The following is a 16100-nucleotide window of genomic DNA, read 5'->3' on the forward strand; positions in this document are numbered from 1 at the left end:
TGTCATCTTTGATTTCTTTCATCAGTGTCTTATACTTTTCTGAGTACAGGTCTTTTACCTCCTTAGGTAGGTTTATTCCTAGGTATTTTATTCTTTTTGTGGCAATGGTGAATGGGATTGTTTCCTTAATTTCTCTTTCTGATCTTTCATTGTTAGTGTATAGGAATGCAAGAGATTTCTGTGCATTTATTTTGTATCCTGCAACCTTACCAAATTCATTGATTAGCTCTGGTAGTTTTCTGGTGGCATCTTTAGAACCTACTTAGGATGTACCACTCCTATCACTTTAATGATTCATTCTCTCTCTTCTTTTGGTTTCCTTTCCACTTCCTCTTATGTACAGCACTTAGTTCTTTCTTGGGACAGCTGCATGCAGTTGGTGTTGTGTATGCTTATATGTTCTTGTCACTTGAGCTTAGAGACATTTTTCTATATATGCCTTGTCACTTACTGATTAATATGGCTGGAAGATGGCATTTTTTAGAAGAAATGTCATCAACTGCACAAAATATGCTGACATCTCCAGTAGTAAATAATGCAAGACAGTCACGGTTTAGAAAGCACAGTTCCCACCTTTAGAAAAAAAGGAAAATCATAGACTTATAAGAAAATGATAAGGTAACCTTAAAGTGTTCTAGAAAATGATCCCAGTACTTATAGGAAATATTTGCAGAGAATATTGTTTTCTCCTTCATTTAAAAGATATTTGCTGTGTGCATTCCAATCACTGTCCAAGGCACTCAGAAAGTCACAGTGAATAAGAAACACAAGAACCTTGTTTTTATGAAATTCACATTCTTTGTGGGGAAAGCAAACATAAATAAGAAGGCAAATATGTAAGATAACTTTGACAATGATAAATGAGAAGATATAGAAATGTATTAATAGTTGACAAGCAGCATAGGCATAGGTAGTATGTACGTGTGTTTGGGGGACAGAGGTGTGTGACAGATGCTATTAATGCCCTGCCATGTATTTCCATGGCCTACGTTGAATTCACCTGCAACTATGGTAGAACACCATCTGGAACCTCAAGCACATGCATATTTCTGCTTCTCTGCCTGAGGACTTTCTCTGGCACCACAGTAGTATGCCTGACTAGGCACAACTCAGCAGTGCAAAGGGCAGGGTTCACCTCAATCTCAACCAATGGGGGATGAGAGTTAGTATATAAATACCACAGTGTCCTTCCCTGATGGGATAATTCTAAAGTGTGTTCCACAGTTTCTTAGGGTATCCTAGAAGGATTTAGCTCCATTTTCTCACTACAGCAACCTACTCATTTTTCTTTACTCCCCTGACTCACTTTCCCTATTCCTTCATTTGTGATTCCTGGAATAAACTTCTAAATAAACTACCTGCATTCAAGGCCTTGTCTCAAGATTTGCTTTTGGGGAAAACTAAAACTAACGTAGTAGGAGAGGGAAATCAAAAGTTTTAATTGGGTAATTAAGAAAGATCTCACTAAGGTAGTATTAGAAATGAGAGCTAAATGACAAGAGGTTACTACCCATGGGAAGATCTGGGGAAGAGAGTTCCTAGTGAAAACAAGAACAACTGCAAAGTCCCTGAGGTGAGCAATGTTCAATGAGTGCCAAGAAGACCAGAGTGGCTAGAGTAGAGTGAATAAGTGGTAGGCCATGATGTCAAAGTGGCAAGTAAGAGACATATTTTATAGGACTGTGTAGGTGATAGTAAGGAGTTCAGCCCTATATTATAATTATAATCAGCCTTTGTAAGGTTTTAAGCAAGAGAGTGATATAATTTTTTTTTAAATAAATCTCTGGCTATTTTTTGGAGAACAGATTTTATGAAGACAAGAGTTACAAACCAACGGAAAGGAGTCAAGAAAACCAGTTATAAAACTACTGTACTAGGCTAGATGAGAGAAAAATATAAGTTTCTCTTAATGAGGAAAAGTGGAGATGGAAAGAAGGTTCACACCTAAGATACATCTTTGAGGAGAAACCAGTAAGACTCACTGATAGATTACATGGAAAGGCAGTAAAAAGAAAAGAAAGAAACCAAATGCCATTGAATATGAAAAGCCACATTGAAATGAGTATGGTCAGATGCAAACTATTATATGTAGAACGGATAAACAAGGTCTTATTGTATAGCTTACAGAACTATATTCAATATCCTGTAATAAACCATAATGGAGAAGAATATGAAAAAGAATACATATATAATTGAACTACTTTGCTGTACACCAGAAACTAACACAACACTGTAAATCAACTGTATTTCAATTTTAAAAAAAAAGAAATGAGGATGGGACAGGAGATATAAATTTAGGACAGAGCGGCATCTAAGAATTTAAAAACACAAAACCAGATGTGCTCCTCTGGAGAAGAAAGTAGAAAGCCTACGAAAAAAACTTGAGGAAGAGTTGAAGCAACCTCAAAGCAGAATGAGATGGGGAAGTTAGTAGAGTAGGCAGAAGACAAGCACTATGGTTTCATGGACACCAAACATGATATACATCAAGAAATACCAGGAAGGGGGAAGTGGCCAACTGTGTGGAATGTTGTTGAGAGTAGTATTAAGAGAATAGAAGTTCAACCATTTGATATGTCACCTTTCAGATCACTGATAATAGCAGCATGATTTAGTGGGCATGGAAAATGGATTGCTGTATGTTGAAGAGAAAAAAGAATTTAAGGATGTTTAAATAGGTAATAGAGATCTTTTTAAAAATTTTGTTCTTAAGAAGAACAGAGACATAAGAGCAATAGCTGGATGGGACATGTGGGATTAGTGTGACTATGCCAGAGAAAATGTTAGCATTCACAACATTTCCTCTTCCTAAGCATAGGAAGAGTACATTTTTCAGTCTTCCTCGTAGTTAGGTTCCTACTATGGAACTGCATCTGGAAAATGGGGTGTTGATAGAAATGATGCATGCCATTTCTCAGCACTGAGCTTTGAAAACATCTCATGCAGTCTTCCACTTCTTTTTTGCCCTCAGTGGCAAACTTGAAAGACATGTGTCCCAGAAACAGTAACCACAATATGCAAGCAACCTGGGTTGCTGGGCCAGTATTAAGGAGAGCTTCCAAGAAGAGCCAAGCTACCCATCTTGGACTCTGACATCAGGAAAATATAAACCTTTCTTGTGTTTGGCCAGAAATAAATAGTTTCAATTGTTACCTCAGCAGAGCTAAGCCTGTCCTGACTAATATCCCAGCAATGTTTTTAAGGTGATTGGCAAAGTATCATTTTGTGTATTTTGGAAAATGCACTAGTAGAGAGATAGACTAGTAGACAGAGCAAGAGAGAGAGAGTGTATGATTGCAAGAATATTATGCTTGATAAGATAAGGGAGGTTGAGATCAAGAGTAGCAATTGTTGAGGTTGGCCTTAGAAGTAGGGGCACTGCAAAGGAAGAAAGGCAGGCAATGTGAATACAAAAGAAGTCACAATGATAAACTTGGTCAAAGGAAACTGAGGGAGTTTTCTCATTTATTGTTTCTATCTCATAAGAGATGAGTGAGATTAGAATACCGGCTGAGAGAGAGGGAGTAGATGGAAAAATATTGGTTCTTTGACGAGAGAGAAAAACTTACGAAAAATAATTTGAAGGATGGAAAATCAGTCAAATTAAGAAAGTGAAAAAAGTTTGTCTCGCAATATTGTGTATGTTTTAAATGCATGATCATGAATATAAAATATATCCAATATATTTGTGTGCATTTTTTATGTTGATTTCAGCTTCCTGGCTGAAGGCACAAAGTATTTGGATAGATGCTTTTAGCCAGCCATGTATAAGGGAGAAAGAGTGGAGCAAGAATACTGCAAGAAATTGCAAAGGAGTGACGTTAATGATGGATCAGGAATGTTACCTGGGTAAGAGGGGAATATAGACATCCACAGGCAATGGACAATGGATAATCTCCAGGTGAGAGGCTTCCATAAAGACAAATAATTGCTGAATTAAGAGTACTGGTGTAAATTATCTAGATGGATAAAAAATGATGGTAAGAAGGCAGAATGATCCAAATCAAAATTTAAAAATTAGTTCACATGTTTATTGATGATTAAGTTATCAAATGTGTTACACACTAAAGAACAAAATACAATGTTTTCCTTATGAGAGCCCTTGGGGGAAGTCACTATCGTTCTCACGATCAGAAAAACTTTGCTATATCTGAATAGCTTATTTTTTTTGTTTTATTGACAGCAAGAATTCTGTGAGTTACTGGAGAGGGTTATACACATGGCAGAAACATGAAAGTTATTTCTGCTAAATGTGGTGCAGATGATAATAAATCTTAGAAAGAGACCAAGAAACAATTTGCATCTCATCTTATAAAGTATGGATCTGTAGAAACTAAAAAGGGAAAACAGAAGGAAAAAGGCTATTAGGCAGATAGAGAAGGTGCCATTTGGTATCCTTTTTTAATATATTAGACCGTCAGGCAACACTTAAGAATAGATAAATGTTAGGCCCAGGATATAGGCTGCAATAGAAAACAGAAAATCATCCAAAGGTATAGTGAGGAAAATTCACCTCAAATAATGTTTCTTACCTGATTAAGATGGCAGCACTTGACAAGAACCCAAGCAAGTCATATCACGGTGCAGTGTCCTCATCAAGCACAGAGAAGGTAGAGATACAAATGTTCCCTGAGGAGTAGAAGGACGTGCTCTCACTCCCTCTTGTGAGAACACCAGAATCATAACTAGCTGCTGGACAATCATTGACAGGAATACACTGGAACTCACCAAAAAAGATACCCCACATCCAAAGACAAAGGAGAAGCCACAATGAGATGGTAGGAGGCGCACAATCACAGTAAAATCAAATCCCATAACTGCTGGGTGGGTGACTCACAGACTGGAGAACACTTATACCACAGAAGTCCACCCATTGGAGTGAAGGTTCTGAGCCCCACATCAGGCTTCCCAACCTGGGGGTCCGGCAACAGGAGTAGGAATTCCTAGAGAATCAGACTTTGAAGCCTAGTGGGATTTGATTGCAGGACTTTGACAGGACTGAGGGAAACAGAGACTCCACTCTTGCAGGGCACACACAAAGTAGTGTGCGCATCCGGACCCAGGGGAAGGAGCAGTGACCCCAGGGGAGACTGAACCAGACCTACCTGCTAGTGTTGGAGGGTCTCCTGCAGAGGCAGGAAGTGGCTGTGGCTCACCGTGGGGAAGAGGACACTGGAAGCAGAAGTTCTGGGAAGTACTCCTTGGAGTGAGCCCTCCCAGAGCCTGTCATTAGCCCCACCAAAGAGCCCAGGTAGGCTCCAGTGTTGGGTTGCCTCAGGCCAAACAACCAACAAGGAGGGAACCCAGCCCCACCCATCAACAGTCAAGTGGATTAAAGTGTTACTGAGCTCTGCCCACCAGAGCAACAGTCAGCTCTACCACCACCAGTCCGTCCCATCAGGAAACTTACACAAGCCTCTTAGATAACCTCATCCACCAGAGGGCAGACAGCAGAAGCAAGAAGAACTACAATCCTGCAGCCTGTGGAACAAAAATCACATTCACAGAAAGATAGACAAGATGAAAAGGCAGAGGGCTATGTACCAGATGAAGGAAAAAGATAAAACCTGAGAAAAACAAGTAAATGAAGTGGAGATAGGCAACCTTCCAGAAAAAGAAATCAGAATAATGATAGTGAAGATGATCCAAGACCTCAGAAAAAGAATGGAGGCAAAGATCAAGAATGCAAGAAATGTTTAACAAACACCTAGAAGAATTAAAAAACAAACAGAGAAGAAAAATACAATAACTGAAATGAAAACTGCACGAGAAGGAATCAATAGCAGAATAACTGAGGCAGAAGAATGGATAAATGACCTGGAAGACAGAATGGTGGAATTCACTGCTGCAGAACAGAATAAAGAAAAAAGAATGAAGAGAAATGAAGACAGCCTAAGAGACCTCTGGGACAACATTATACGCAACAACATTCACATTATAGGGGTCCCAGAAGGAGAAGAGACAGAGAAAGGACCCGAGAAAATATTTGAAGAGATTATAGTCGAAAACTTCCCTAACATGGGAAAGGAAATAGCCACCCAAGTCCAGGAAGCACAGAGAGTCCCATACAGGATAAACCCAAGGAGAAACATGCTGAGACACATAGTAATCAAATTGGCAAAAATTAAAGACAAAGAAAAATTATTGAAAGCAGCAAGGGAAAAACGACAAATAACATACAAGGGAACTCCCATAAAGTTAACAGCTGATTTTTCAGCAGAAACTCTACAAGCCAGAAAGGAGTAAAACTGTCACTGCAGATGACATGATACTATACATAGAGAATCCCAAAGATGCTACCAGAAAACTACTAGAGCTAATCAGTGAATCTGGTAAAGTAGCAGGATACAAAATTAATGCAGAGAAATCTCTTGCATTCCGATACACTAATGATGAAAAATCTGCAGGAGAAATTAAGGAAACACTCCCATTTACCATTGCAGCAAAAAGAATAAAATACCTTGAAAATGAGTATACTACCCAAAGCAATCTACAGATTCAATGCAATCCCTATCAAACTACCAATGGCATTTTTCACAGAACTAGAACAAAAAATTTCACAATTTGTTTGGAAACACAAAAGACTCCGAATAGCCAAAGCAATCTTGAGAAAGAAAAACGGAGCTGAAGGAATCAAGCTCCCTGACTTCAGACTATATTACTATGCTACAGTAATCAAGACAGCGTGGTACTGGCACAAAAACAGAAATATAGATCAATGGAACAGGATGCAAAGCCCAGAGATAAACCCATGCACATATGGTCACCTTATCTTTGATAAAGGAGTCAAGAATATACAGTGGAGAAAAGACAGCCTCTTCAATAATTGGTGCTGTGAAAACTGGACAGCTACATGTAAAAGAATGAAATTAGAACACTCCCTAACACCATACACTAAAATAAACTCAAAATAGATTAAAGACCTAAATGTAAGCCCAGATAGTATAAAACTCTAGAGGAAAACATAGGCAGAACACTCTATGACACAAATCACAGCAAGATCCTTTTTGACCCTCCTCCTAGAGAAATGGAAATAAAAACAGAAATAAACAAATGGGACCTAATGAAACTTAAAAGCTTTTGCACAGCAAAGGAAACCATAAACAAGACCAAAAGACAACCCTCAGAATGGGAGAAAATATTTGCAAATGAAGCAACTGACAAAGGATTAATCTCCAAAATATACAAGCAGCTCATGCAGCTCAATATCAAAGAAACAACCCAATCCAAAAATGGGCGGAAAACCTAAATAGACATTTCTCCAAAGAAGATATACAGACAGCCAACAAACACATGAAAGAATGCTCAACCTCACTAATCATTAGAGAAATGCAAATCAGAACTACAATGAGGTATCACTTCACACTGGTCAGAATGGCCCTCATCAAAAAATCTACAAACAATAAATGCTGGAGAGGGTGTGGAGAAAAGGGAACCCTCTTGCGCTGTTGGTGGGAATGTAAATTGATACAGCCACTATGGAGAACAGTATGGAGGTTTCTTAAAGAACTAAAAATAGAACTATCACATGACCCAGGAATCCCACTACTTGGCATATACTCTGAGAAAACCATAATTCAAAAAGAGTCATGAACCACAATGTTCATTGCAGCTCTATTTACAATAGTCAGGATGTGGAAACTACCTAAATGCCCATCGACAGGTGAATGGATAAAGAAGATGTGGCACATATATACAATGTAATATTACTCAGCCATAAAAAGAAACAAAATTGAGTTATTTGTAGTGAGGTGGATGGACCTAGAGTCTGTCATACAGAGTGAAGTAAGTCAGAAAGAGAAAAACAAATACCGTATGCTAACACATATATATGGAATCTAACAACAAGAAAAAATCGTTCTGAAAAACCTAGGGGCAGGACATGAATAAAGACACAGATATAAGGAATGGACTTGAGGACTTGGGGAGGGGGAAGGGTAAGCTGGGATGAAGTGAGAGAGTGGCATTGATATATATACAGTACCAAATATAAAATAGATAGCTAGTGAGAAGCAGCTGCAAAGCACAGGGAGATCAGCTTTGTTCTTTGTGACCACCTAGAGGGGTGGGATCGGGAGAGTGGGAGGGAGATGTAGGAGGGAGATGATATGGGGATATATGTATACATACAGCTGATGCACTTTGTTATACAGCAGAAACTAACACAGCATTGTAAAGCAATTATAGTACAATAAAGATGTTAAAAGAAAAGAAAGAAATATTAACTCAAAAGTAGTTGACATTTATATACAACTGGTATATAATATACTGGTACAGTATATTTTTCTTAACTGAAGAATTACTTAAATTGAAAAAATAAATCTTAATTTCTGTGGATTTTCACATATACTCACGTATGTAACCACCACCCACATCAAGTTAGAGAACATCTTCAACATCCCAAGAAGTTTCTCCTGTCCACCTGACTAGTCAGTAGCGTCCCCCTACAATGATAAATACTATTCTAATCTCTATCACAACAAATTGTATTTTTAACTTCACATGAATGGAATCATACAGTGCGTGCTCTTTTGTGTCTGACTTCTTTCTGTCAATATTATGCCTTTGAAATTACTCCATCTAGTTGCACCTATCGGTAGTTTGCTCTTTTTCATTGCTGTTAAGTGTTCCACTGCATAAATATATCACAATTTGTTTACCGATTCAACTTTTGATGTACATTTAGGTTGTTTTCAGCTTTCAACTATTATGAATAAAACTTCTGTGATCACTGTCATGCATGCCTTGTACATGCATGAAGAATTATTTCTGTTGGGTATATATCCAGGAATAAAATAAGCTGCTTAAGTTGCTGCATAGCTTAAGTAAGTAATTTTAGGTATTTTCCCCAAAACAGCTGTGCAAATTTACATCATCACTAGCAATGTAAGTGTTCTAAAATTCCACATCCTTGATAGTACTTGATAAGGCCAAACATTTCAGTCATCCTATCACCAACAGAAAATTTTTAAAGAGTCTTGCCTTCTAAGTGACAGAGAAAAAAAAAGCATGTAGAGCAACTTAGTCCAGAAAAATAACAAAAAGGGGAAATAAACAAAAATACCATAAAGTAAAATAATAATAGTAAAATACCAAACATAGCACGTCTTTAAATTATTATAATACCTTAAGCCCTGTGTTAAATATACCAGGCACTCCTGTTTTGGAATGCCTCTACAGAACATGTATTGATGGCTCATCTCTTTTTTATAGTTAGCTACCAAGTATGCATGAATTTATTGTCTAGACCTACAAGAAACATATTTTTAATTGCCACACTAGTAAGTAAGTAAATAAACAAACAAACCAAAAACCAGCAAGTGGAGGTTCTCTGAAAGTGGACTTCAGAGTATAGCATGAATATACAACCACAGGAGTGGTTAGGGAGACCAAACCCTGCTGCTGAATTCACACAGCCAAAGTGGAACAGCTGCTGCAATGAAACCAAGCAGTAGGCTTTGAGAATTCCAGAGCTCTTGATTTCTGGTTGTTCTTTCTGCTCAGTGTCATCAATTGTAGCAACTGATTAACGTGAAAGAAGATCACTTACTTTCTCCTCAGTTAGTAAATTGTTAAGTTATAAACTCAAGCCTTCTAACACTTGTGTAGGTATAGCTAAGATAATTTTAAAATGTAATAGAAAAACTAGTTAGCTGAATGCTGAGGGTGTGAATAGGTGATTACAATTCCAAATCCAAATTTAATTGCAACCAGTATTTTCCAGGTTCCCGTCCATTACTACGAATATTTGAAAATTTATATCTGGTAATGTAAATAGTATTTCTGTATATCATTTCCATTTCACTTTTAAATAATTTTGAACTTAGATTTTAAAACAGAGCAAAGTCATCCTAATCTATACAACTTAGATAATATTCCCTGCCAAAAACACAGTATTTGTTTTTAAAAATATTTTAAAATATTTGTGCTTCCTCTTCAGATTTTTTTTTTTTTTAAAGAGGTCATGTAACCAGCAATATGGCCATATGATTAAGTGTATTTTTACAATGCTGGAGAATGTTCAGAAAGATTTCATTTGCTTAGTTACTTCCCCTAATGCACTTAATACCAGTGATTACATTCTTGTTGCCTTTTTCTATAAAAAGTAACTTCTGAAACAGGAAAACATTTACCATTGCATAAATATGTAAGTCGTGTTCAATGCCAAAATCATCATTACCTTGGATAATGCCATGAACCCTTGCTTCCTATTGTGGCATCTTATAAATATCTCAGCTAATTTTTAATGTATTCCTTCTGTATCTATAATACATTACATTTATTTAATCTTCAGCAGTAATATCTAATACACACACAGTGAAACAATGTGATTTCCTTTTGTCACTGACAGTAACAGATAGTTCTTGATAATTATGATCCATGTGTAGCTCCTTCTTTCATTAGAGGAGAAGAGCATACAATGCCAGATCATCTGCTAGAGCAGTTCTATGTCATCAATCTCAAACCACTTGCCAATGTCGTGAATGCGCATATCTCCACAGAGTAATATATCTGTGTCATATCATTGTTATATATCCTGAATTGTTTAGAAAAGCAAACTAGAAAGGAAAAAAACAAATATGAGTATTTCTCTGCTCTATATGAAATGTGATATAAATGGCCATTTACCGAGTCTGTATTTTCCTGTGTGTGTGTGTATTCGTGTGCGTACAGGCACATGTTACGGATGTGAGGGGAGATATGTTCACTAGTCTGTACATTTAATGTGTTTATTCTATGCTATAATACTCCATCCATAACTTAACCACCAAAAAGTGTATAGGGATAAAAAGAACAGAAAGGGGAATTTGATTTTCTCTTTCCCTTAGTCAGTGTTAAAAGGCCCTTTCCCTGAAAATTAGCAAATGATCACAGCTACATTTTTTAAGATACAGAGTCAAGTTGATATAATATAGGCAGAACACTGAGGGATATCAAGATGACATCATACCCTGGATGAAGATTATGGCCGCTACTAAATAGCATGGATATATAGTTATGTGTTTGCTTAGTAGGATCTATGAACGAGAACTGGTAAGGCAAGTTCCAAAATTATATAAATAGATAATATCTTATAATACAGAATGTTTTATTTAGCTCATTATTGACGTCTTGGTATAAAGGCAGAGTATGATTGCTGTAGATCCTTGATGTTAGCAATCAAGATCTTAAGTTAATGCTGATCTTAAAACCATATAATTTTAGAGAGAAAATCTGAAGGAAGCCTTTCCTAAGGGCCCAGGCAGAATCCAAGACCTTATTTTTTTCTGTTCCCCAGCACATATTATACATGGTGCTTCTAATACCTCCCGGACCTTGCACTTTAAGTAGTTAACTTCTTCTAATGCCAAACTGTAATTTATTTGCATTCTTAACCTTGAAGTCTCAAATAACCCCCAAATGTAGTGGATGTTCAATAAACATATGTTGAAAGATTGAATGTGCTAAGAAATTACAGACATGTGGCAGACAATAAGGAAGAAAATAATTTAGGCTAAATGTTTTGCTCCAAGATTTATCTTGAACTCCACTCAATAGTAATAGTTTCTTGATAGGAGAAATCTGAATTATGAAGAAGGACTAACCATCTCCCCACAATTATGATATAAATCATAAGAGCAGTGGCTCTGGAATCAGACTGCCTGGGTTCAAATCTTAACTCCACCAGTTCATTCTTGTGTGACACTAGTTAGGATACTTAAGTTTTTTGTGTCCCAATCACCTCATCTTTTAAATGAGGATAATACTATCCACCTCAGATTTGTTGAGAATATAAACAGTAACATATGTAGAGTACGAACTTAGAAAAGTGCATGGCAAACTGAAGCACTCAGTAAATGTTTGTTTTTATTACTTTGTGTTCTCTTTCAAGGTGATTCCTCTGACATACCTAAGTCATTCTTACTCCTCAGGTATAGAATTGCCAAGGGATGACACGATAGGAACAATGCTGCTACTAGAAGACACAGTCTTTTCTGCTGGAAAGAAGGGAGATCCCGAATTAATTGCAACTACCCACACTGCAATTTGAAGTGGTTAATCGTTGAGCAAACCGTTTCTCCTTTAGCAGGCTAGGCTTCCTGTTTCACATTAATTCTCCTGTCCCTCACACAAAGGTCCCTAAACTTTGGAATAGGGAAGAAATTGAGGACCACACAGTCTAGTGATAAACAATACAGCATTTCTACCAAAATTTTACACACTTATTAATTAAAAACCTCTTGATATTTGGAGAACCAATTTGGACCTTGAATTAAAGAACACTCTTGAAACTACAGAAAGTGAAATAGATACAAACTTATCTCCTCGATGAGTTAAAATTACCAAAGGCAGATTGTGTCTTTTTCCTTTGTGCTGTCTGCCAAAGCAAAGTGTACTCAGCTATTTAACATTAGATATGTTCAATCTAAAATATTGTGGTATTTGATCTAAAAAGGCCCCCCAAATTATTGTCCTCCTAGTCATCAGCTGCGAACAGTTGAAAATCACTTAGCAGTATTTGCTGAACTGTACTGAGAAGTTCCAATTAATCTGATCTGCTGAAGAGCACCCAACTCAAAATCAAATCACCAACTTGATGTAAATGATAATAAACAAGACTCCCATTTTTATTTTATTAAGTATATCTGGATTTACTTATATAAGTATATAATATGAAGTTTAAAAATTAACGTATATACATATTGGTTTTCTCTCTTTATGAAAATTCATGGCAAGAAAATCACAACTAGAATTAGACTGAAACACCATTTTCATTTATAAAGAAGTGAAGTGGTACAGAAATTGGCTTACTATTTGGCTTCTTGAAACATTTCTGCATTATCAAAAAAGTTACTGATGCAATTTCACAATGTTTTTCAGAAATTTTTAAGATATACCCAAAGGAAATTACTTCCTATATACTATACCTCATATCTAACCTATATGTTTCATATCAATAAAAAGGACTTTTCATTGATTGTTATTAGATATACGTATTAACCTGTTCCAGGGCTTAGATAAAATAATGTTTAGCTCATTTTTTCTGTGCTCCTAATTTTTGCAAAGTAGAATATAGGAATTTACATATAGCTAAGCTATGAAAACTAATAGCGGATTTAACTATAAACGTTGTTATTTAGTCAGATGGAAAAATCTGAAGACAAGTAGATCTCTTCCTCTCAGAGCTTCCACCTATGCAAAGTGCCCAAACTGGAACAGAAGGTATGGATAAGAAGTAGGAAAATGTACACAGCAATGTCAAATATTTACCAAGCATTCATTTTTGCATTTTGCATGTGCTAGCTCATTTAATTGTTCCAAAAATCCTTAGACTTATGCAATTCAAATCCCTAAACTAAGGTTGTGCGAATTAGCAAAGTGTAGGATGCCCAGTTAAATATGAATTTAAGATACACAACAAACCAATTTTTCATGTAAATGTGTCCCAAGTATTCCATGGGATACACTTATACTGAATCAATTGTTTGTTGTTTATCTGAAATTCAAATTCAACTGCACGTCCTATATTTTATCTGAAAACTCTATCCTAAAGGCAGGTGAATTTTATAGATGATAAAATTGAGACATATACACATGAACTTTATAGAAGACAAAACAGACACATACGGTTCTAATGTAACACAGTAGCAGTACAATTTGAGGTCTATCCATCTCCAAGACCCACAATATATATGTAAAGTATAGGTGAAAGCTCACCTCCTGACTTTTTTGAGGGGTTTCTTTCATCCATGATCACGAAAGTTAATCATCCCTGTTTAAATTCCCAGAAGTTTCAGGCCCATCACATGATCTTATGACATGCTTTAAGATAACTTCTCTTGAAGCATGAAAAGTCTCAGGTTTTCAGGTTCAAAATATGACTGTGGAGTCCTGAGGCACAACCCCTTCCAAATGTGCCTACCATCTTAACTCATCTGGTATAAAATAGTAGCATCATATTCAAAGGCATTCTAGGTGATTTACTCTTTTGAATAAAAATGGAGGAAAGTGGAGATATTTGCAAAGCTAAAGACAAGTTAGAAACAGTCTCTTACTTGAGATATGTTGTTGGCAGAGGGTACAAAGACATTCAATATTGAGGTAGGATTTGTCATTATAGTTGAGATCAGAGACCATTAAGGTAGGCCTCATGAACCTCAGAAGAGAGGGTATGCCAAGTTTGAAGAGGTCTGGACTCTACCAGACCTAGGAAACAAAACAACTCCACTTCTTAGCCTCCATTTATCACTGTTTCTTGACTTAGGTGTTCCTAAGAATCTTGTAGGGAGCTTCTTTAAAATGCAGACTCTTGGGCAGTAAAACCAAAGGCTCTAACTGAATAGGCCAGAGGTGAGGCCAAGGCATGTACATTTTAACAAGCTTTCTAGGTGATTCTGATGTGGGTGGTCCACGGAACAATCTTCAGGAACAGAACTGTATGCCTAGGAGATAATTGTCAAGAGGAATAAATCCCTATACTTAGATTTCACTACCAATATTGATTCATTCCATAGGCAGAACTGGTAACTTTCTCATCTTGACTACGGTAGTAGGTCTGATCAAATTACTTCTCAGCCACTGTAAGTGCTCTTTATTAATGATCTCTTCAATTGATTCTCAAAAGAAGATCAATGAACCAGCAGTAATAGAATCAAATTAAGGAATTATTTAAAATATAGGTTCATCGATGTTGAGATATAATTTTAAACATATGATAGTCCAATATTAATGCCAGAAGGAAATTTGTAATTAACTGAGAAGGAATAAAAAATGTTCAATTTTCCAATCATTGTTGTGGCTCTGATATTAAGGCAGGGTGGCTGTTAATAAGCAGAGTCTTCACTATGACCTCTTTTTGTTTCTCGACTTTGCAGATCACTGAGTTGCATACCAAAGATACATTGTAAGGCAGTTGATCATCCTCAATAAAAATAATGTTGGCCGTACAGCCCAAGATGAGAACAAGGTGGATCATGATCACTTAGGAGTATCAGATGTTTCAAAACACAGACACTTCTGTGGTAAGGTTTTCTCTACTCTCTTTCTTCTAGAATATTGTATGTTATTACCAGTTTGAATGGAAGATGGAAAAACTGTAAGAAGGCTTAGGATATTATTGACACTTTGGTGATCACAAATATATATATTGTGCCTTTCTCTCTAAGTCAGTTTTTAAAAGGACCTTACCTGATTCTCACACGGCACGCCCATAAAATCCATTGTACGGACCAAGTGGCCTTGATTTTAATTAACTTTTTCTCAGTAACCATTGACAGATGTTCCCTAGTAGTCTTAACTGCAGGCCACACATGCAGACCTACTGAATTAGAGCCTAGGAATCATCTACTCACTGCATACTCTCCTCCCTTTAAGTCCTCTGATTCCTGAGGAATTGAACCACACTAAATATGAATAACATGCTATGATTTCAAATACTTTATGTACAGAAATGCTGCAGTCAAAGTGTCTCTTTCTCTCAAATAATAGATACTAAAAAGCAACCTCCTAAGTGCCAGTGCACTGTGTTAGTTTTCTATTGTTCTGTACCAAAAACACCATAAATCTAGCAGCTTAAACACCAATTTATTATCTCACAGTTTCTATAGGTCAGAAGTTGAGCTAGCATGAGTGGATTCTCTGCTCATAATCTCACAAGGCTGCGATCAAGATGTCAGCACTCTCATCTGGAGCTTGGGATTCTCTTCCAAGTTCATTCAGGTTGTTAGCAGAATTTACTTCCTTGTGGTTGTAGGAATGAAGTCCCCATTTCCTCATTGGCTATCATCTATGGCTACTCTCAGCTCCTAGAAGCCTCCCACATTCTTTGCCATGTAGCCCCCTTCATCTTCAATGTCAGTAACAGAGACCTTCCCTCTCATTGAATCCTTCACACTTCCAATCTCTTGCATTAGGAAGAGTTCAGGACCTTTTAAGGGCTCATCTGATTAGGTCTGAACCACCCAGGATGGTTTCCTTATTTTAACATCAACTAATTTAAGATCTTAATGACATCTGCAAAATTCCTTTTGCCATGAAATTTAACATAATCATGGTAGTAATATCTCATTATATTCACAGGTCCCACAAACACTCAAGGGCAGAGGATCTCATAGGAGTGG

General features: G+C 36.8%; 1 protein-coding gene across 1 annotated transcript in view; it reads right to left on the minus strand.

Moving 5' to 3' along the window:
* Positions 1 to 15756, minus strand: part of LOC101277373 (melanoma-associated antigen B10-like) — a 40816-nt gene extending 25060 nt beyond the window's left edge. The window contains exon 1 of the mRNA XM_004281031.1: positions 15635 to 15756. Coding sequence (XP_004281079.1) covers positions 15635 to 15756 — 122 coding nt within the window. The remainder of the gene's footprint in view (positions 1 to 15634) is intronic.
* Positions 15757 to 16100: the final 344 nt, after the last annotated feature.

Source organism: Orcinus orca, chromosome X, assembly GCF_937001465.1.
Source record: "Orcinus orca chromosome X, mOrcOrc1.1, whole genome shotgun sequence".
Classification (NCBI taxonomy): Eukaryota; Metazoa; Chordata; class Mammalia; order Artiodactyla; family Delphinidae; genus Orcinus; species Orcinus orca.